Source organism: Sciurus carolinensis, chromosome X (assembly GCF_902686445.1).
Source record: "Sciurus carolinensis chromosome X, mSciCar1.2, whole genome shotgun sequence".
NCBI lineage: Eukaryota > Metazoa > Chordata > Mammalia > Rodentia > Sciuridae > Sciurus > Sciurus carolinensis.
In genome coordinates, this window is record NC_062232.1 from 5,468,776 (window position 1) to 5,491,821 (window position 23,046).

At 46.6% G+C, this 23,046-nt stretch overlaps 2 protein-coding genes across 17 annotated transcripts in view; one reads left to right on the forward strand and one right to left on the reverse strand.

Moving 5' to 3' along the window:
• Nucleotides 1-4,105, forward strand: part of Tbl1x (transducin beta like 1 X-linked) — a 189,276-nt gene extending 185,171 nt beyond the window's left edge. For all 6 annotated transcript variants that reach the window (XM_047536123.1, XM_047536121.1, XM_047536122.1 and 3 more), the window contains one exon: nt 795-4,105. In XM_047536123.1, the coding sequence (XP_047392079.1) occupies nt 795-821 (27 nt within the window). In that variant the 3' untranslated portion in view covers nt 822-4,105. The remainder of the gene's footprint in view (nt 1-794) is intronic.
• Nucleotides 4,106-6,687: 2,582 nt separating this feature from the next.
• Gpr143 (G protein-coupled receptor 143) overlaps nt 6,688-23,046 on the reverse strand; it is a 66,701-nt gene continuing 50,342 nt past the window's right edge. For all 11 annotated transcript variants that reach the window (XM_047536130.1, XM_047536129.1, XM_047536136.1 and 8 more), the window contains one exon: nt 6,688-7,118. In XM_047536130.1, coding sequence (XP_047392086.1) covers nt 7,024-7,118 — 95 coding nt within the window. In that variant the 3' untranslated portion in view covers nt 6,688-7,023. The remainder of the gene's footprint in view (nt 7,119-23,046) is intronic.

Consider the following 23,046-nt stretch of genomic DNA (forward strand, 5'->3'; position numbering starts at 1 on the left):
GGTTCTGACCCAGATGTCCCCAGTGCCAGGGCTGAGGGCCAAGCGACTTAGCTTAGTTCCTGCCTCAGCCTGGACCCCTGCTGGTGGCGAGACACAGGTTTCCATTCTGCAGGTCTCCTGGGTCCCCAGGGTCCCTGTTCTACTCCTGTGGCATGTTCAGATTTTGATCCACCCCAGAACTCGAGGCCGCCTCAACCTCTTAAGGCAAGGGTAGTGTCTGCCTGATTCGCTGAGTGTCAGCGTGCCCCCCAGATGTTCTCCAAGGATGGGGTGGTCTGGTCTGTGGTGCCTGCCGAAGACGGGCTGCTCTGTGGGTTCCTAGCGTCCTTCTCCTGGCGAACTTCCCTCTCAGTGCTGTTCACTTGAGTTTGGTTGGTGAGACGCTCAGAAATTAGCCTGTTACTACAGATTCTCTCCCTCTTCATAGTTGTGTTCTAAGAAAGTATTATTTTTATTTTTATTGGTACCAGGGTTTGGACCAGGGGTGCTTAGTCACTGAACCACATTCCCAGCCCTTTTTATTTTTTATTTTTAGATGGTCTCACTAAGTTGCTTGGGGTGTCACTAAGTTGTTCAGGCTGGCCTCCAACTTGTGATCCTCCCGCCTCAGCCTCCTGAGCTGCTGGGATCACAGGCATGTGTCACCATAGCAAAACTGTATTTATTAAAAACAAAACAAAACAAAACAAAAAACAGTGGCCAGGTAGTGTTTTCCAGAACCTCACACAGACTTGTGTTCTGAGGGCATCTTTGCGCTGTCTGTCAGGTAACAGGTACTCTATCCTTCCTTCCAGGTGTGTGTTTTAGATCTGCGGAAGTAAACACAAAATGTTGTAGAGAGAGGAAAAAAAAAAAAAAAAGAATGCTTATGGACCAGCAGTGAATGTGTGGGGTCACCGCTGTCTTCAAATCCATCAGCTCCAAACCCGGACGGGCTCAACTGGCGTTAGAGTGTACTTTGAAATCAACGCGTCCCTGGCCACAGGAGTCTCAATTTTTTTGTAATTGTCATCCAGAAGTTGAAAAAACAAATTCAAAAGCATATAGAGAGTCATATTGGGGGAAAGGCTTCCGCCTAGGACATCTAAGCCAGGGAAGGAAGAAGCCGTCGGCTGACACTACAGGGTTTGGTCTCCATCTGGGATGGGCTCTGGTGGGGTAGAAAGAAGCTGTGCCAAAAAAGCAAACAGAAATGCTGTGATCAGCCAAGAGGGGGCACCGCCTCCTGAGGGTCTGGGGTTTTTTTTTTTTTCCTCTATCAGTTTGGACACCACTGTTGCTCTCGCAAAGGATGCTCAAAGACCCTTTGTACTGAGGAAGCGTGCGACTTTGTAATCCCAACACTTTTTTCTAGAACCTTCTTTGTGCAGTGGTTTTTCTGTCCGCTGGAATTCTGTGGTCTGGGGCCTTCCGTGTGAGATGGAAACTGTTTGGGGTTCCTTTGCTTCTGCCTCCTTGGTCATATCCTTGCCCTGGTGCCATGCCCCTTGGGTCTTGTCTCTCTTCTCATGCCCCCCCTGGATAGACACGGCCACATGGACAGGATGATGTCAAGAGCAAAGCTTTCATGGACAGCTCTCCCCACCCCGCCCTCCCCGCTCCCCTTCGATCACACATAGCTGCTCCACACCTTAGGTCTCAAGGGCACTTTCGGCGCATAAATAAGTGCTTTATGTAAGAAGGCAGGGAGGGGGACTTTTTACAGGAGAAAAAAAAAATTGTCTTATAAGAGAAAGAACCTGGAGTATTTTTGGAAAAAAAAAATATTTTTATGTTTAAACAATTTTAAAATCCTAAAATGGCCATCAGACATAGAGAGCTTTGTGTGATTCATACTTAAAAGGGAAAGAAAAAAAAAAAAAGATGTCACAGGCAACCTGAGGTAGCTCACCACTCTCCCATCGGCTGTATGGAAGGCGTTTGGGAAGACCCTGGGTGGAAGATGGTCCTGCGCACCAGCAGCTGGTGCAAAAGAAGAGAGGGAGGCCTCCAAACCGACAGCCAGGCTCCGCCGCACCTGTCACCTATGCCTTTTCCCAGAGGCGCAGCTTCCAGTGGTCACTTCACCAAGAGCATGCTGGGAAAGTCCTTGCAAAATAGACCTGAAGGCTCCCCAGAGCGTCCCTCAGTCTAGAGATGACAGAAAATGAGCACGGAAGGAAGATTGTCGTTCCCAAAGGAGAATTCTTGCGTAGGTAGAATGTTACTAACCACTTCTACCCGCTTTATCGTTTCTTTCACAGGAGACTAGAAAAAAGGGTGAGGGCTTTTTGTTGTTTTTGTTTTAAAATAATGAATCTTTACTATTTTTAAAAAATTAAACAAGGCTTTGTGTTCCTAGCAAAGTTTGCTTTCGTGGGATCAGGTGACTATGGTACCCTGGTCATAATTTAACACTGACTTTAAGTTAGCAATGGAGGAACAGATGGAGAGCGAGGGCCTCTTCTCTCGTGGATTTTCTTCTGGGCAGAGGGAAGGGCAGGAAACATTGGCCAGGGTGTGTGTTCAATCAGCTGTGTGTTCCTGTAGCTGAAGCAGGGTGTAACCCAGTGGGAAGCATCTGTCCATGGAGCTGAAAGTCCACCACATGGAAGACCAGGGACTTCTTACCCAACTGAGCATGCTCAGAGGCCATCTGTAGATGCCAGAGTGCACTGATCCTTCTCAGACCATGAACTTGCCTCCACTTTGGTACGTGAATTTTTCAAGCCCAGAAAGACCAAGAGGTGCTGTGTTATTGAGTTGAGTGCTGTGTTCCAGCTGTGGTACTTGAATACTCAGCAAAGAAAGCCAAAGTTCTGTGGGGTCACCAGTGTCATCACTGAACAGAGCAGGTGTCACCAGATAAGTTGATAATTTCCTGCGCTGAGGATGCATTGTGTTTGGTGTGCAGGTTGTGGGGGCTCCAGATAAACACCATCTTTACCACTCTCCAAGTAAAAATATGTTCCTCTCTACAGAATACCAGCTGTCCAAAGTCAGCCCATTGCTGGGATGTGGCTCCTTGGCTGAGCCCCGTACTGCCATGGGCTGTATCAGGGAGTCACTAGACAATCTGCACATGGATGTCAGGGTCTCACTGATGTCTCATTAGCCCCTCGGTGAATCTAAGCCTCATCAGAATTGTTAGATTGGAGCTGAGGGCTGCAGGCTCATGACTAGTTCCTGCCCAGGAGGGAGCCCAAGAAGGACAAAGCAGCCTGCCCACCTTTCTGCTTCACAGCTAGCCACTGGAGTGGAGTGAGCGTGGGCCACCAGGGGACCAAGCAGGGGCAAGCAGCTCGTGCCCCGAAGGCCATCCCCACTCCGCAGAATCCCACGGTTGACAGCAATTTGTGGAGCCTCCATGTCCGCAGACCATTGTTCACCCTGCTGCCAGAGTGCCACTAGATCCATCTTTGTAGTCGAGGGGGCCGTGTATCATGCAATTACTGTTCCACGTTGTTTACAGCTCTTCATCATTGTGAGGAATGCTTAAGTCTTAGTGACCAAATTTAACCTTGAAAGCAGACATAATGCAGTTATCTCTCTGGAATCTTCGGTGGGGTTCGAAGTGACCAAGAGCCACGTCCAGCACATGCCTGGGAAGGGGGAGCTGCCCCACAGGGGCCTGGAAGGGCCAGATGGACGTTGCAGGGTTCAATGTTCTGACTCCGCTCGACACCGTAGGACTCGACTTTTTGTTGTTTCTAAAAAATAGATCATGGAGCCAAGTGAAGTGCACTTTGTCAAACGTGAAGATCTGCTTTTTTCCCTTGTTCTTTTTCTCCTTTTTTAACCTCTCATTTCACCTCTTTTTTCTTCGTCATTGTGTTTCTTGTCAAACGCAGAAACGTTTCTCCCGCCACTCGCTGAAGTTTTGAATTCTGGCTTCTGCGGTTTTTATTGTCTGTGTCAGACGTACAGCCAGATGTGGTTCTGTCAGCATTCCCCAGATTCTGTTACACCACAGCTGCCCCCATTTTCTCTACCCCCAGCCACTCACCCCTCACGCTCTTGGGAAAGAAAAAAAAATCACCTTGTGTGTCATAGCTCATTTGTTTCAAGAGAGAATCGACAGATCATATTCAGTGTCTTGAATAAATTGCTCTATTTTGATATTAGAGATCTGGGTGCCTGTGGTTTCTCGTCTCTCCCGGTAACTCCCACACCGACACTGATCAGTGGGTACAGAATGCTGTCTTTTCTCACAAAAATAACTTAGTGATTGCTCCTTGATGAGGGGGAGAAAGTCTGAAGGCCAGGATGCGGCGGCGCTCCGGAACAGTCCAGCCCTGGTGTCTGAGGACTGGCCCTGAGCTGCCGTGGATCCAAGAAACAGGCCAAGGGAGCAGGACTTGTACAGAGCAGCTTACTGGGGACTGGCCTACAGAAGCGGGATCCTGGGTGGCAGCGAGACCACAGGGATCCCTGTGACCTGGGTTAGAAGGAGGCGGGGGCATGCCTGTGGGCCAGAATCCCGCACGTCAGTACCATTGCTAAGATATTCATGAACGTCCTTCATGGTCACAGATAGCGTTCCATGCACCTATGCATGCCGGATCTTGATGACTGTGGATGGGAACCTGGACATCACTCTGTGGAGTGTGGGAGGAGGGGGAAGAAGGAGTGAGGATAGATTTATGCCCTTATGTGTAAGACTGCAGATTTGACTGAACTTTGTTTTTTCCAGTCTGGGCGCTCTGTCTGTGAAGCATCTCATCCAGTTTGGGTAAGCCACACCAGAATACCTGGAGAATAATGTCCACAGGAGGAGAGGCCAGTGGAGACTAGACTGTAGGGAGGGTGGTTGGTCAGGAAGACAGTTGTCCTCAGTTTTATTTAGATGCTGCACAGGAAAGTGGCGGGGTATGGACATTCTGTTGTAACTACATGACTGTAGCTGTTGATATTGATGATGATAAGTTCTGTGAAATGAGGGCAAGGCATCAACAACTAATATGTTTTACATGTTTGTTTCTGAGGTACTGGGGATTGAACCCAGGGGCACTAAACCACTGAGCTGCACCTTCTACCTTCATTTTTGAGACAGGGTCTTACAAAGTTGCCAAGGCCAGTCTGGAATTTCTGATCCTCCTGCCTCGGGAATTACAGGCGTACAGCACTGCACTCAACCTAACTACTAGAATTTTTCATTATAGTAAATAAATGGGCTAATAAACTAGCCAGTCATTTAAAATCCAGTGGAAGCTGTTTGAGGGGCCCTGTCTCATCTTCCCACCCAACTCTACTCCCAGCTCTGCCCCTGTCATGGTCTCCACACAGACCAGCCCAGCCCCCTGGCTGCAGGTCCCAGTTCCCCCTCACCTCAAGAACTTCCCTCCTGGAAGTATCCCTTCTCTCCCACCCTCACCATCATGGTGTCTCCACTGAATCATTCCCACTAGCCTCCACTATTCCAGCACCTGCCATCTTGAAAATAGTAATGGAACAGCAAATGGACATCCCTCCAGCCTCACGGGAAAAGGGCTCAACACCAAGGCTGTCTGTGTTGTTGATTCATCTGCCCCGTTATTATCTCCTTATTTCCTGCACTGCCTGGAATCACATCTCTGGTGTTATTCCATCTTTGAGCACCTGTGAGGAGGTCTCCACTTGCCCTCGCATACCCTCTGAGCTCATCCCAGTCAAAACTACCATGCCGGGAATGTCAACTGGATGCTGATGCCCCAGCTGGGAGGAGGGAGTCAGAACTGGATGAGCAGGCCAGTCAGCATTCTTACTTGCAAGCTGCAGAACCTGATGTGCTGATGGGAGCCAAAAAGAATGAATGACAAGGAGGCTTGGCAGCTCTGAGAATCTCTGATGAACCAGGTTGGAGGCTGCACAGAGAAGCAACCAAAATCAGCCTGTGGGGCCAGTGCCATGGAGATGACAGCAGTAGGTGTCCAGTGCCCAAGAGGAGACCCAGTGCTGCCCCCCAAAGCATACCTGACTGCCCCACCCATTCCCCTGAGCACTTGCTAACTCAGACTCAGGAGATGCTTGTGATTGGCTCTGGCAAGTCACATACTTTGTTCTAGCTGCAAGGGAGCCTGGAAAAGCAAGAAGCTGACCTCTTTGCTCTAGAATGAGGTGGGAGGTAGTCCTCCCAGAGGAGAGGCTTCTCATACCAGGGCAGCAAGATAAAACACACCAAATGAGATAACTACACATTTGCCCCCATGAGATCTAAACCTCCTTTACACCTCTGCCCCTCCAGACCTTTGGTGAAGGTGAGTTCAGTCCCTCTTCCCTTAGGGAGGTACAGCAGCAATCACCCTGAGAGCCCTGAGGTCACAGTGTGCTCTGAATCCACCTGAAGCTTTGTGACTCCAAGGTCTGGACAGCTTTTCTAGAATGAAAGGGAGTTCTAATCTAGATAGAAAGGGTGCTGTCACAAGGGACAGCTATCTGCAGTATCTTCAGAAAATAGTGGTTTCTTTCTAGATAAAAGCATTGATGGATGAAATTTTGACTAATGGAAAGGTAGAGATACACGATGCTCTAAGTATAGGTCAGGCTCCATGGATTCCTCACACAATCTGTTCTCAACATGACATGGGAACCAAAGGCTAATTTTGGAATCAAAGCCGTGCTGTGTGGCTCAATGGTCTTGTACTCTGCTGCTCTTTGGTGTCCTCCATGCTTTAAGGAAGAGCATCTGTTGGACATATTTTTTGTATTGAATCCAAGTCAGGCTGGGAAATCGGTGGCAATTACTTTATTTTAGGTAACTACTTCCCCTGAAGACATGAATCTTGCACTTCACATTACAGCCAGCCTCAGAAAAACTAATGCCAGCTAAGAGTCGAGAGGAGTGGTCTAGAAGGAATTCCTCCATTCCCAAGCACGTGCATGTGGATGGCGTCTCCTGGCACAAAGAGGGTCCTCAGGAGGAAACTCTAGCACAGTACTGAGAGTGGGACTTGGGAGATGCTACACTTCAACCACGCAGTGAGGGGAGAGCAAGGACCCAATTCTAAAGAACAAGGAATGTGTAGAGTGTGAGGACTATGGGGTCCAGAGCCAGGTCACATCTCTTCACAGGTGTCCTTGAGTTTGACGAGCCAAGTCAACTTCATTTTCCTTGTGGGACTCACTTGTGGTGTGGATTTCAATGGTGCTGGCATCAGAACCTGGAGAGGAAAAGCGAAAAGATTCTGATGGCACCTGCGTCCTTGAAGGTTTTTCCTGCAGCTGCAAAAAATGCTCTCAGGACTCAGCAACACACCACGTGCATAAATGAAATTTTCAAAGCCTTAGTGTTTGTGTGGTCTGGGAAAACGACAACAACAAAAAGCTATATTACACTTCATCTCCATTTCATCAAGTCATTCAAAGGATGGATCAAATCCTGCCCAATCATCTAATGCAGCTGACAATTAATTGCTACCTAGGAGCTGTAGGAAACTGCACACAGTCAACCTTAAGAAAGTTCTAGAGCTCTGGGCCACATGGCATCTGATACAAGGGTGCAGGAGAGCGTGCAGGGACACCACAGCTGACTGCCACCTGTCCGCAACTCCAGGAGATGCACAAGGGAGGGAGACCCAACATGCTCTGCAAGGCCCCAGATGTCTTCAGATTGTTTTGGGGGATCATGTGGATTCAGCAAGCAGCTCTCCTCCATCAGCATCTCCCTCCATCCATGGGGAACCTCCTTTCTTTCAGTGGTGGGAACTACAATACCTGTCAGGACCCAGTGTACAACAGCCCATGCCTGATCAGACTTTGCAAGTCAAGCTGTTTGTTCTCATAACCTGGGACCCTAGATGTGCTGATTAAGTGATGAGTGATGTGTATTTTTGTTAGCGGAATGCACATGTCCATATACACCGTGTCATTCAGCATTCCGTTCATGAGAAGCCACAGGAGACATTGCTCAGACCTGTGCTTCTAGAGAATCTGTACTTACAAGTGTGCTTTCTTGGGAACAATGAAGGATTGTGTAACTGATCCCATTTTTCTCTTTACTTCCATCTAGGAAGCTCAGAGCCAAAGGAAGTTGCCCTTTGTAAGTGACCCCGTGGGGCTACTTCTGTCTGGATTTCATCCGCTTTCTCCTTTGGTCCAGCAAATACAACACAGTACAGGGTGGGTGGAGGCAACAGTCAGCAAGATGAAACGTCATTCTCATGAGAGAGTAATCCTGGAGGTCTGTTTCATCATTCCACTAACATCTTCCTTAGCAGTGGTGAGACCCTTTGCCACAAATGGCACAATTATTTCATCCCAGACATACCCAGAAGTGCCTGCTCCATGCCAGGTTGAGGCTGTGCATGGGGTATACTGATTTGGAAGATGCAATGTGTGGCCTCCTCAAATCCATGAGGCAAGAGACTGCCCTTCACAAAAGCCTCCATACCACTCCATCAATGGGCCTTGCTAACCTCTGCAGTCTCCTTTTGGGTCCCTCTCTACCACAACCTTCAGGCACAGTTCGTTCATTCATTCATTCATTCATTCTCATATTCATTCATCTCACTGCCCTTCCCCATTTCTGAGCTTGATCCTGCCCCAGGGCCTTTGCACATCTTTTTTTTTTTTCTGCCTGCAAAGCTCTGGCTTACACTAAATTCGAATCTCAGCTCAAATGTGACCTCTTCCTCAGAGAAACTTCTGGGTCCTCCTAACTAAAACCACTGTCCCACCCCTCTCCTGATAGGTCTCTCTTCATAGAACTTCTCATTACCTGGATGGAATATTATATAATTATTTGTGTTTTTCACTCTCTGTCTTTGCCACTTAGAATGGAGTATCTCAGTGGACAGGAAATTTCAGTTATTATAATATCACTAATGCCTTAAACAACACTTGGCATATAGAATGTGCTCAATAAGCATGTCAAGTGGATAAATACAGTCGGGTAAGTGCCTCAGCATTACTTGGGTACAGCACTTGTGTTGGAGTACTTGTTAAGACTTCTCTAAGAAGATAGGATCAAGAAGTTTTAAAAGAAGGCGAGTGGGATAGTGTTCCTCCAACACACACCTAAACCTACTATGGACTGTGAGGGAATCAACACTCAGATATTCCTCCAGGGGTTCGATGAAGATGAGTTCAGCAGAACGGAAATGTGAGGAAGTCAAGCCAAGCATGATCTCCAGGCAAAGGAATTGAGAGGGTGGGTGAAAGTAGAGACATTATGGTGCTGGACCTACAGGCAGATCGTAAGGAGAGTTTGGGTTGCCCACAAAGATGATGGGAATAGACCTTCTTTCTGTTGAAATGAGTCACCCGGCACCAGCTGGGAAGACTTCTGGAGGACATATTCCATACCAGAAGAGCATTCCTGCTGAAGGGGCTAGTGGCACTTCACAAAGACTCAGTTCTAACCAGGGTCACCCACTGTTTATGAGGATATCCTGGGCTCATGAGAACTTGTGTGGGATTGCTGTGGTCCTTTTCAGAAGACTCAGCTGTGTGTCACATGGTGACTTGTGATCAAGGTCTGGGCTAAGGATAAGCCCTCCTGACCTCACACTTCAGGACATGGTGTGGGTTCTGGCTTTGAGGTCTTCCTGGTCTTCATCCCTCCCCTGGGGCTCTGTGGAGGAAGAATACTTTTGTGTGACGACTTTATTGAAGCAAACATTGCTAGCACAGAGCCACCCAAGCCCAGCCCTGTCTGTCCTGAGTTAGATGGGTGCTTGCAGCTGAGGTTTTGAAGTCGATATGGATTTCCATGAGTTTTCTCTTCTAGTCTTAAAGATCTTCACAGAGAGAATGTTCTGAGAAGTTAGTTCAACAAGGCTGTTGGGGGATGTTGATGAATTTTCTATCAGTGCAAAGTCTGAATATCTCAAGTCTCTGTAGGAAATGCAGGTGACAATGTCTTCAAGATGCCAAAGGGCCAACACCCTTCAAGTGCCCCCTTTTAATGAGCCTTACAAGTCCAGAAAGTTTCTTGGGAACCTCCCAGCATCATATAGACAGATTTGGATGTATATTGGATGTCTCAAGTGTCTTCATTTCTTGAATTCCTTGGAAGCACCAAAGCCCTGGACACTGTGGATGAGCCTTGGAAAACATAAACCTACACTCAGATGCTTCAAGGTGTTAGACTAGACCTCACCTGCCCAAGACAGTCCAACGCTCTGGGGTGTGTTCTCTTCACGCTCCTACCAATCACGACCCAGGGGCCGCCACATGTTACTTTCAGGGTGAAGTGAAGTGAGCAATTGCTGTGCAGGGAAAGCTTGTCCTGGTTGCATTGAGAAGTAGCACTCCTTGGAGGACAGGCAGCTGGAAAACTGCATGTGCATGATGCTGGCAAGGTGCCTGCAGGTGGGAGATAGTTGGCCCACAATGGCTTCAGAGAAAATAAATTTTGCAGGTGGCAGAATAAAAAGGGAAATATCCGTGCGGACGTGATGGTTTTTCAGAAGCAGTGAAAGGAAGGGCCTTGAAGGCAACCTCTGAGTTCTACAAAGTCTTCTGTTGGGAGCTTCACCCACCTTATTTTAGAAAGGGGTCAAAGATCTTCCTGCCTTTCCCACTATCCTCGAGGTGCTCAACCTTTGCCACTACAGCTCTCTGGATTCCCAGAAACAAGCCTCAACTGGTCTGAAAGCACCCCAGTCCCTCACTTACTGCTGTCATCATTCGAATGAATCAACAGGCTCCTCTTAAAGTGTGAGAGAAGGTAAAAGGGGTGGAAGAGGGAGGGGAGAGGGCTTTTTGTGTTTGGTCTCTTGAAAGTAGTAGCCTGAGAATATTCACTTAGTTTTGGAAGCTTTTTTTCTTAAAATTCCATCTTCCAGCAGGTCTCAGTTGCAGTGCATTATTTAAAATCCAAGTATACCCACATGAAAGGCTAAAGGACATCCACTGGGGCTTTCAGCTTTGTTTTCTCAAAACGAAGTAGAAAATAATTGTGGGAGAAAATGGAGAGGGATAAGCTGAGGGAAAACAGGGAAATGGTGCAGGAGAGAAAAGAGGATGAGGGAGAATGGAGACTTGTGGGAAAGAATAAGAATTTCATGGAAATAGAAATTGTGGCAGAGAAAGAATTTGGGGAAATGGGAGAAAATGGAGGATTGTGGGAGGAATTGTGTAACTATGGGTCAATGTGGAAAAGTATAGGAATTATGAGAAATGGAATAGTGGGACAGAACAGGAAAGAGTGGGAAAATGTGATTTCTGGGGCAACTATGGAATTACAAGACAGAAAGGGAGTTGGAGGAGAACGGGGGAATTTGTGGGAGGGAATGTGGTAAAGAAGGAAGAATCGTAGGAGAGAAAGGATATAAATGTATGGAGATGGAGAATGATGGAGGAAAATGGAAAAGCTTATGAACACATGGGAAAATGAAGGTGAGAATAAGGAATTGGGGGAAGAATAAGTTTGAAACACGAGAATCATGGAAGAAAAGACAAAGTGGGAGACAGAATTATGGAAAAGACAAGGAATTATGGGAGGGACAGGATGTGGAAGAGAACAGGATTGATGAATAATGGGAATTCCAGGAAGAATGTGGAATTAGAAATAAGGGATATGTGAAGAAAACATATAACAGTAGGGGAAGTGGGAATTCTGTTGAGAATGAGGAATTGTGAGGCAGAGGAAATTTGAGGACAAAAGGAAATGTGAGAAATAATGAAAAATCATGGGCAAAAGATGAAATGAGAGAATGGGATTTATGAGAAGAGCACATAATGAAGAACCATGGGGAATTAAATATGGTACAAAATGAAAATTGTGGAAAAGAAGTGGAATTGGGGACAAAGTAATGAATTATGTAAGAAAGAATTGTGGGAAAGGTGGGAATTGTGGGAGACACAAAGAATTGTAGGAGCATCAAATGAGCATAGGGCAAGAGGATGAACCAGAGAAAAGATAGAGATCATGGAGAAAAAAAGAAAGATGAACTTAACACATCATTATGGGGAAAACAGGGATTGTAGACAAATGCAAGAGTTATAGGAGAGAAGTCATTTGGGAAAACAGACCTGAGAGGAATAAAACACCATAAAGAGGAAGGAAGAATTGTGGAAGGCACAAGGTAGTTGGGGAAAAAACTGGGAGGAAACATGATGAAAAGGATGGGAATCGTGGGAAAGGAGAATACAGAAGAATTATATTGGAGAACTGTAGAAATGGAATTGTAGGAGAAGCAGAATGTGGTAGTGTACAGGGAACTGTAGAAGAAAATGAAGATTTAGAAGGAAAAAAGAGACTTGAGAAAATGGAATTCTTAGGGATATAGGAATTGGGAGAAACAATAGTGGAAGGCCCAATGTACTGTGAGAAAAAACGAAGAAACAAGAACTTGTAGGACAGTGGGATTGTGGGAGAAGCAAGGTACTGTGGGCTAGAGCACAGGGAAGAAGGTGAGAAAAGGATTGTGGAAGAAGCAAGCGATTGCGGGAGAAGCGAGAGGTTGTAGGAGGAACAAGTGAGCACAGGATTGTGGGGGAAGCAAGTGCATATGGGAAAAATAAGACAACAAAGGATTATGGAAGAAGCAAGGGGTTGTGGGAGAAAAATGCACAGAGGATTTTGGGAGAAGGAACGATTTGTAGTCAGAGCAGAGGATTATGGGAAGAAGATGAGAGCAAGATTGAGAGGGGATTGTGGGGAAAATAAAGCAGGATTGTGGGAGAAGCAAGGGTTTGTGGGAGGAACAAGGGAGCAGAGGATTGTGGGAGAATGAAGGACTGTCAGCAGAGGATTCTGGGAGGAAGGTGAAACAACACTGTGGGAAAAGCATGGAATTGTGGGAGAAATAAGTATTGTGGGAGAAGCAGGGGCTTGGAGGAGGATAAACTGGAGCAGCACAGGATTCTGGGAGCAGAGTGGGAATGGGATTCTGGGAGAAGAAAGGTGTTGTGGGAGTAACAAGTGTGCAGAGGATTCTGGGAGAAGGAAGGACTGGGACACCCCAGGAATCTGGGATGAAGGTGAGATAGAATTGTGGGAGGACCAAAGGATTGTGGGACAAATATAACAGAATTGTGAGAGAAGCAAAGGGTTCTGGGAGAAAAATAGTGCACAGAGAATTGTGGGAGAAGGAAGGGCTTGTGGTCAGAGCAGAGGATTCTGGGAAGAAGGTGAGAGTGGGATTGTGAGAAAAGCAAGGGTTTGTGGGAAGAACAGGTGAGCAGAGAATGATAGGAGAAGCAAGGGGTTGTGGGAGGAACAGGTGCACAGAGGATTGTGGGAGAAGGAAGATCTTGTGGTCAGAGAGAATTCTGGGAGAAAGATGAGAAGGGAATTGTGGGAGAAGCAAGGTGTTGTAAGAAGAAAGAGCAAGCAGAGGATTGTGGGAGAAGGAAGGAATGGGTCAGAGCAGAGGATTCTGAGAGGAAAGTGAAAACAGTCTTATAGGAGGAGCAAGGTGTTGGAGAAAATCAAGAGAACAGGGTTTTGTGAGAAAATGGGCTTGTGAGAAAAAGAAGTGAGAAGACAATTGTGAGAGAAAACAAGGGGTTGGAGAAAGAAGAGAACACAATTGTGGGAAAAGAGGTGTGAGAGGAACAAATGAGCACAAGAGTGTGGAAGAAGCAAGGGGTTGTGTGGCAATGAAGTACTGGAAGTAGAGTGAAACAGACGTTATTACCTCATGTACGTATATGACCAATGACTGATGTGATCCTACAACATACAATCAGAAAAGTGAGATTTCACTCCATTTATGTTTGATCTATCAAAATGTATAATTGCATTCTACTGTCATGTACAACTAATTAGAACCAATAAAAACTGAACAGAATTGTGGGAGAAGCAAGGGGTTATGGGGACAATAAGACAACACAGGATTGTGGGAGATGCAAGGGGTTGAGGGAGAAAAAGTCAGCAGTGGATTGTGGGAGAAGGAAGTACTTGTCATAGCAGAGGATTCTGGGAGGAAGGTGAGAAAGGAATTGTGGGAGAAGCAAGTTCTTATGGGAAAAATAAGACAACAGGATTATGGGAGATGCAAGGTGTTGTGGAAGACAAAATACAGAGGAGGATTGTGGGAGAAGGAAGGTCTTGTCAGAGAAGAGGATTCTGGGAGGAAGGTGAGAAGGGGATTGTGGGAGAAGCAAGTCTTATGGGAAAAATAAGACAAAAGGATCACGGGAGATTCAAGGATTTGTGGGGGGGAACTGTGAGCAAAGGATTATGGGAGAAGGAAGGTCTTGTAGTCAGAGCAGAGTATCCTGGGAAAAAGGTGAGTGGAATTGTGGGAAAAGCAAGGGCTTGTGGGAAGATAAGTGAGCAGAGAATGGTGGGAGAAGCAAGGGGTTGTGGGAGGAACACGTGTGCAGAGGATGGTGGTGAAGGAAGGGCTTGTGGTCACAGCAGAGGATTCTGGGAGAAAGGGGAGTAGAATTGTGGGAAGAACAAGTGAGCAGAGAATGGTGGGAAAAGCAAGGGGTTATGGGAGGAACAGATGTGCAGAGGATTGTGGGAGAAGGAAAGTTGTGATCAGAGCAGAGGATTCTGGGAGGAAGGAGAGAAGGGAATTGTGGAAGAAGCAAGGTGTAGGAAGAAAGAGCAAGCAGAGGATTGTGGGAGAAGGAAGGAATGGGTCAGAGCAGAGGATTCTGGGAGGAAGGTGAAAACAGTGTTGGGGGAGGAACAAGGTGTTGGGAGAAGACGGGTTGTGAGAAAAAGAAGTGAGCAGACAATTGTGAGAGAAAACAAGGGGTGGAGAAGGAAGAGAACAGAATTGTGGGAAAAGGGGTGTGGGAGGAACAAATGAGCACAAGAGTGTGGAAGAAGCAAGGGGCTGTGTGGCAATGAAGTACTGGAAGTAGAGGGAAACAGACATTACCTCATGTACAGATATGACTCCATGACTAATGTGATTCTACAACATACAGTTTCTATCTTATCAAAATGTATAATTGCTTTCTACTGTCATGTACAACTAATTAGAACCAATAAGAACTGAACAGAATTGTGGGAGAAGCAACGGGTTATGGGGACAAAAAGAAAACAGGATTATGGGAGATGCAAGGGGTTGTGGGAGAAAAAGTCAGCAGTGGATTGTGGGAGAAGGAAGTACTTCTCAGCAGAGGATTCTGGGAGGAAGGTGAGAAAAGGATTGTGGGAACAGCAAGGGCTTGTGGGAAGAACAAATGAGCAGAGAATGATGGGAGAAGCAAGAGTTCATGGGAGGAATAAGTGTGCCGAGAATTCTGGGAGAAGGAAGGTTTTGTGGTCAGAGCAGAGAATTCTGGGAGGAAGGTGAGAAGGGAATTGTGGGAGAAGCAAGGTGTTGTCTGAAGAAAGAGCAAGCAGAGGATTGTGGGAGAAGGAAGGAATGGGTCAGAGTATAGGATTCTCGGAGGAAAGTGAGAAAGGCATTGTGGGAAAAGCAAGGGCTTGTGGTTAGAACAAGTGAGCAGAGAATGGTTGGAGACGCAAGGGGTTGTGGGAGGAACAGGTGTGCAGAGGATTGTGGAAAAGGAAGGTCTTTTGGTCAAAGCAGAGGATTCTGGGAGGAAGGTGAGAAGGGAATTGTGGGAGAAGCAAGTGCTTATGGGAAAAATAAGACAACAGGATTATGGGAGATACAAGGGGTTGTGGGAAAAAAATCAACAGTGGATTGTGGGAGAAGGAAGGTCTTGTCAGAACAGAGGATTCTGGGAGGAAGGTGAGAAGGACTGTGGGAGAAGCAAGTGCTTATGGGAAAAATAACAGAAGATTATGGGAGATGCAAGGGGTTGTGGGAAAAACTGTGAGCAGAGGATTGTGGGAGAAGGAACAACTTGTGGTCAGAGCAGAGTATCCTGGGAAGAAGGTGACAAAGGAATTGTGGGAAAAGCAAGGACTGTGGAAAGAACAAGTGAGCAGAGAATGGTGGGAGAAGCAAGGGATTGTTGGAGGAACGTGCGCACAAGATTGTGGGAGAAAGAAGGTCTTGTGGTAGGAGCAGAGGGTTCTGGGAGGAAGGTGAAAACAGTATTCTAGGAGGAGCAAGATGTAGAAAGAGGAAGCAGAGGATTGTGGGAGAAAGGTTGCATCACAGCAGAGGATTCTGGGAGGAAGGTGAGAAAGGGATTGTGGGAGAAGCAAGTGCTTATGGGAAAAATAAGAACAGAGGATTATGGGAGATGCAAAGGGTTGTGGGGGAAAAACTGAACAGAGGATTGTGGGCAAAGGAAGGTCTTGTCACAGCAGAGGATTCTGGGAGGAAGGTGAGAAAGGGATTGTGGGAGAAGCAAATGCTTAAGGGAAAAATAAGACAACAGAGGATTATGGGAGATACAAGGGGTTGTGGAAAACATTGAGCAGAGGATTGTGGGAGAAGGAAGGTCTTGTGGTCGGAGCAGAGGATTCTGGGAGGAAAGTGAGAAGGATTGTGGGAGAAGCAAGTGCTTATGGGAACAATAAGACAACAGAGGAATATGGGAGATGCAATGGGTTGTGGGAAAAATTGTAAGCAGAGGATTGTGGGAGAAGGAAGGTCTTGTGGTCAGAGCAGAGGATTGTGGGCGGAAGGTGAGAAGGGAATTGTGGGAGAAGCAAGGTGTTGTAGGAAGAAAGAGCAAGCAGAGGATTGTGGGAGAAGGAAGGTCTTGTCGTCAGAGCAGAGTATCCAGGGAAGAAGGTGAGAAAGGAATTGTAGGAAAAACAAGGTCTTGTGGTTAGAACAAGTGAGCAGAGAATGGTTGGAGGTGCAAGGGTTTGTGGGAGGAACAGATGTGCAGAGGATTGTGGGAAAAGGAAGGTCTTTTGGTCAAAGCAGAGGATTCTGGGAGGAAGGTGAGAAGGGAATTGTGGGAGAAGCAAGTGCTTATGGGAAAAATAAGACAAGATTATGGGAGATACAAGTGGTTGTGGGAAAAAATCAGTGGATTGTGGGAGAAGGAAGGTCTTGTCAGAGCAGAGGATTCTGGGAGGAAGGTGAGAAAGGGATTGTGGGAAAAGCAAGGACTTGTGGGAAGAACAAGTGAGCAGAGAATGGTGGGAGAAGCAAGGGGTTGTTGGAGGAACGTGTGCACAGGATTGTGGGAGAAAGAGGGTCTTGTGGTAAGAGCAGAGGGTTCTGGGAGGAAGGTGAAAACAGTATTCTGGGAGGAGCAAGATATAGAAAGAACGAGGAAGCAGAGGATTGTGGGAGAGAGGTTGCATCACAGCAGAGGATTCTGGGAGGAAGTTGAGAAAGGGATTGTGGGAGATGCAAGTGCTTATGGGAAAAATAACAGGATTATGGGAGATGTAATGGGTTGTGGGAAAAACTGTAAGCACAGGATTGTGGTAGAAAGAAGGTCTTGGGGTCAGAGCAGAGTATCGTGGGAAGTAGGTGAGTGGAATTGAGGGACATGCAAAGGCTTGTGGGAAGAACATGTGAACAGAGAATGGTGGGAGAAGCAAGGGTTGTGGAAGGAACACATGTGCAGAGGATGGTGGGAGAAGGAAGGGCTTTTGGTCAGAGCAGAGGATTCTGGGAGGAAGGTGAGATGGATTGGGGGAGAAGCAAGTGCTTATGGGAAAAATAAGACAAGAGGATTATGGGAGATGCAAGGGGTTGTGGGAGAAATAGTCAGCAGTGGATTGTGGGAGAAGTACTTGTCACAGTAGAGGATTCTGGGAGGGAGGTGAGAAAGGTATTGTGGGAGAAGCAAGTGCTTATGGGAAAAATAAGACAACAGAGGATTATGGGAGATGCAAGGGGTTGTGGGAAAAACTGAGCAGAGTATTGTGGGAGAAGGAAGGTCTTTTGGTCATAGTATAGTATCCTGGGAAGATGAGAAAGGGATTGTGGTAAAAGCAAGGTCTTGTGGTTAGAACAAGTGAGCAGAGAATGGTTGGAGAAGCAAGGGGTTGTGGTAGAAACAGGTGTGCAGACGATTGTGGGAAAAGTAAGGTCTTTTGGTCAGAGCAGAGGATTCTGGGAGGAAGGTGAGAAGGGAATTGTGGGAGAAGCAAAGTGTAGGAAGAAAGAGCAAGTGGACGATTGTGGGAGAAGGAAGGAATGAGTCAGAGCAGAGAATTCTGGGAGGAAAGTGAAAACAGTGTTGTGGGATGAGCATGGTGTTGGAGAGACTCAAGAGAAGAGGGTTTTGGGAGAAGACGGGGTTGTGAGAAAAAATTGAGCAGACAACTAAGAGAGAAAACAAGGGGTGGAGAAGGAAGAGAACAGAATTGTGGGAAAAGGGATGTGGGAGGAACAAATGAGCACAAGAGAGTGGAAGAAGCAAGAGGTTGTGTTGCAATGAAGTACTGGAAGTAGAGTGAAACAGACATTATTACCTCATGTACATATATGACTCCATGACTGATGTGATCCTACAAAATACAATCAGAAAAATGAGATTTACTCCATTTATGTTTGACCTATCAAAATGTATAATTGCATTCTGTCATGTACAACTAATTAGAACCAATAAAAACTGAACAGAATTGTGGGAGAAGCAAGGGGTTGTGGGAGAAACTGAGCAGAGTATTGTGAGAGAAGAAAGGTCTTGTCTGAGCAGAGCATTCTGGGAGGAAGGTGACAAAGGGATTGTGGGAGAAGCAAGTGCTTATGGGAAAAATAAGACAATAGAGGATTATGGGAGATACAAGGGGTTGTTGAAAAAACTGTGAGCCCAGGATTGTGGGAGAAGGAAGGTCTTGTGGTCAGAGCAGAGGATTCTGGGAGGAAAGTGAGAAAGGGATTGGGGGAGAAGCAAGTGCTTATGGGAAAAATAACAAGATTATGGGAGATGCAAGGGGTTGTGGGAAAAACTGTGAGCAGAGGATTGTGGGAGAAGGAACAACTTGTGGTCAGAGCAGAGTATCCTGGGAAGAAGGTGACAAAGGAATTGTGGGAAAAGCAAGGACTGTGGAAAGAACAAGTGAGCAGAGAATGGTGGGAGAAGCAAGGGATTGTTGGAGGAACGTGCGCACAAGATTGTGGGAGAAAGAAGGTCTTGTGGTAGGAGCAGAGGGTTCTGGGAGGAAGGTGAAAACAGTATTCTAGGAGGAGCAAGATGTAGAAAGAAAGAGGAAGCAGAGGATTGTGGGAGAAAGGTTGCATCACAGCAGAGGATTCTGGGAGGAAGGTGAGAAAGGGATTGTGGGAGAAGCAAGTGCTTATGGGAAAAATAACAGGATTATGGGAGATGCAATGGGTTGTGGGAAAAACTGTGAGCAGAGGATGGTGGGAGAAGGAAGGTCTTGTGGTCAGAGCAGAGTATCCTGGGAAGAAGGTGAGTAGAATTGAGGGAAATGCAAGGGCTTGTGGGAAGAACATGTGGGCAGAGAATGGTGGGAGAAGCAAAGGGTTGTTGGAGGAACACATGTGCAGAGGATATTTGGAGAAGGAAGGGCTTTTGGTCAGAGCAGAGGATTCTGGGAGGAAGGTGAGAGATGGATTGGGGGAGAAGCAAGTGCTTGTGGGAAAAGTAAGACAAAAGAGGATTATTGGAGATGCAAGGGGTTGTGGGAGAAAATGTCAGCAGTGGATTGTGGGAGAAGCAAGGTCTTGTCAGAGCAGAGGAGTCTGGGAGGAAGGTGAGAAAGGGATTGTGGGAGAAGCAAGTGCTTATGGGAAAAATAAGACAACAGAGGATTATAGGAGATGCAAGGGGTTGTGGGGAAAATTGAGCAGAGTGTTGTGGGAGAAGGAAGGTCTTTTGGTCAGAGTAGAGTATCCTGGGAGATGAGAAAGGGATTGTGGTAAAAGCAAGGTCTTTTGGGAAGAACAATTGAGCAGAGAATGGTTGGAGAAGCAAGGGATGTGGGAGGAATAAGTGTGCAGAGGATTGTGGGAAAAGGAAGGTCTTTTGGTCAGAGCAGAGAATTCTAGGAGGAAGGTGAAAAGATTATTGTGGGAGAAGCAAAGTGTAGGAAGAAAGAGCAAGCAGAGGATTGTGGGAGAAGGAAGGAATGGGTCAGAGCAGAGGATTCTGGGAGGAAAGTGAAAACACTGTTGTGGGATGAGCACGGTGTTGGAGAGAATCAAGAGAACAGGGTTTTGGGAGAAGACGGGGTTGTGAGAAAAAATTGAGCAGACAATTATGAGAGAAAACAAGGGGTGGAGAAGGAAGAAAACAGAATTGTGGGAAAAGGGGTGTGGGAGGAACAAATGAGCACAAGAGTGTGGAAGAAGCAAGAGGTTGTGTGGCAATGAAGTACTGGAAGTAGAGTGAAACAGACATTATTACCTCATGTACATCTATGACTCCATGACTGATGTTCCTACAACATACAATCAGAAAAATGAGATTTCACTCCATTTATGTTTGACCTATCAAATGTATAATTGCATTCTACTGTCATGTACAATTAATTAGAACCAATAAAAACTGAACAGAATTGTGGGAAAAGGAAGGGATTATGGGGACAATAACAACAGAGGATTATGGGAGATGCAAGGAGTTGCGGAAGAAAGAATCAGCAGTGGATTGTGGGAGAAGGAAGTACTTGTCATAGCAGAGGATTCTGGGAGGAAGGTGAGAAAGGGATTGTGGGAGAAGCAAGTGCTTATGGGAAAAATAGACAACAGAGGATTATGGGAGATGCAATGGGTTGTGGGAAAAACTGTGAGCAGAGGATTATGGGAGAAGGAAGGTCTTGTGGTCAGAGCAGAGTATCCTGGGCAGAAGGTGAGTGGAATTGTGGGAAAAGCAAGGGCTTGTGGGAAGAACAAGTGAGCAGAGAATGGTGGGAGAAGCAAGGAGTTGTGGGAGGAACAGGTATGCAGAGGATGTTGGGAGAAGGAAGGGCTTGTGGTCAGAGCAGAGGATTCTGGGAGGAAGGTGAGAGACGGATTTGGGGAGAAGCAAGTGCTTGTGGGAAAAGTAAGCCAACAGAGTATTATGGGAGTTGCAAGGGGTTGTGGGAAAAATGGGCAGAGGATTGTGGGAGGAGGAAGGTCTTGTGGTCAGAGCAGAGTATCCTGGGAAGAAGATGAGAAAGGAATTTTGAGAAAAGCAAGGTCTTGTGGGAAGAACAAGTGAGCAGAGAATGCTTGGAGAAGCAGGGGTTGTGGAAAGAACAGGTGTGCAGAGGATTGTGGGAAAAGGAAGGTCTTGTGGTCAGAGCAGAGGATTCTGGGAGGAAGGTGAGAAGGGAATTGTGGGAGAAGCACGGTGTACAAAGAAAGAGCAAGCAGAGGATTGTGGGAGAAGGAAGGAATGGGTCAGAGCAGAGGATTCTGGGAGGAAAGTGAAAACAGTGTTGTGGGATGAGCATGGTGTTGGAGAGAATCAAGAGAAGAGGGTTTTGGGAGAAGACGGGATTGTGAGAAAAAATTGAGCAGACAATTGTGAGAGAAAAAAAGGGGTTGGAGAAGGAAGAGAACAGAATTGTGGGAAAAGGGGTGTGGGAGGAACAAATGAGCACAAGAGCGTGGAAGAAGCAAGAGGTTGTGTGGCAATGAAATACTGGAAGTGGAGTGAAATCTCATTTTTCTGATTGTATGTTGTAGGATCACATCAGTCATGGAGTCATATATGTACATGAGGTAATAATGTCTGTTTCACTCTATTTATGTTTGACCTATCAAAATGTATAATTGCATTCTACTGTCATGTACAATTAACTAGAACCAATAAAAACTGAACAGAATTGTGGGAGAAGTAAGGTGTTATGGGGACAATAACAACAGAGGATTGTGGGAGATGCACGGGGTTGTGGGAGAAACTGAGCAGAGTATTGTGAGAGAAGAAAGGTCTTGTCTGAGCAGAGCATTCTGGGAGGAAGGTGACAAAGGGACTGTGGGAGAAGCAAGTGCTTATGGGAAAAATAAGACAACAGAGGATTATGGGAGATACAAGGGGTTGTTGAAAAAACTGTGAGCCCAGGATTGTGGGAGAAGGAAGGTCTTGTGGTCAGAGCAGAGGATTCTGGGAGGAAAGTGAGAAAGGGATTGGGGGATAAGCAAGTGCTTATGGGAAAAATAAGACAACAGGGGATTATGGGAGATGCACGGGATTGTGGGAGAAACTGAGCAGAGTATTGTGGGAGAAGGAAGGTCTTGTCAGAGCAGAGGATTCTGGGAGGAAGGTGAGAAAGGGATTGTGGGAGAACCAAGTGCTTATGGGAATAATAAGACAACAGAGGATTATGGGAGATGCAATGCATTGTGGGAAAAATTGTAAGCAGAGGATTGTGGGAGAAGGAAGGTCTTGTGGTCAGAGCAGAGTATCCTGGGAAGAAGGTGAGAAAGGGATTGTGGGAGAACCAAGTGCTTATGGGAAAAATAAGACAACAGAGGATTATGGGAGATGCAATGCATTGTGGGAAAAACTGAGCAGAGGATGGTGGGAGAAGGAAGGTCTTGTGGTCAGAGCAGAGTATCCTGGGAAGAAGGTGAGAAAGGGATTGTGGGAACAGCAAGGGCTTGTGGGAAGAACAAATGAGCAGAGAATGATGGGAGAAGCAAGGGTTCATGGGAGGAACAAGTGTGCAGAGAATTCTGGGAGAAGGAAGGTCTTGTAGTCAGAGCAGAGGATTCTGGGAGGAAGGTGAGAGAGGGTTTGGGGGAGAAGCAAGTGCTTATGGGGAAAATAAGCCAACAGAGGATTTTGGGAGATGCAATGGGTTGTGGGGGGGGGGGAACTGAGCAGAGGATTGTGGGAGAAGGAAGGTCTTGTGGTCAGAGCAGAGTATCCTGGGAAGAAGGCGAGTGGAATTGTGGGAAAACAAGGGCTTGTGGGAAGATCAAATGATCATCCAATGGTGGGAGAAGCAAGGGGTTGTGGGAGGAACACATTGCAGAGAATGGTGGGAGAAGGAAGGGCTTGTGGTCAGAGCAGAGGATTCTGGGAGGAAGGTGAGAAAGGGATTGTGGGAGAAGCAAGTGCTTATTGGAAAAATAAGCCAACAGAGGATTTTGGGAGATACAAGGCGTGGAAAAAACTGTGGAAAAATCCCCAACGATTGTGGGATAAGGAAGGTCTTGTGGTCAGAGCAGAGGATTCTGGGAGGAAGGTGAGAAAGTGATTGTAGGAGAGGCAAGTGTTTATAGGAAAAATAAGACAACAGCAGTTTATGGGAGATGCAAGAGGTCGTGGGGGGCAAAACTGTGAGCAGAGGATTGTGGGAGAAGGTAAGTCTTGTGGTCAGAGCAGAGTATCCTGGGAAGAAGGTGACAAACGGATTGTGGGAAAAGCAAGGGTTTGTGGGAAGAAGTAAGC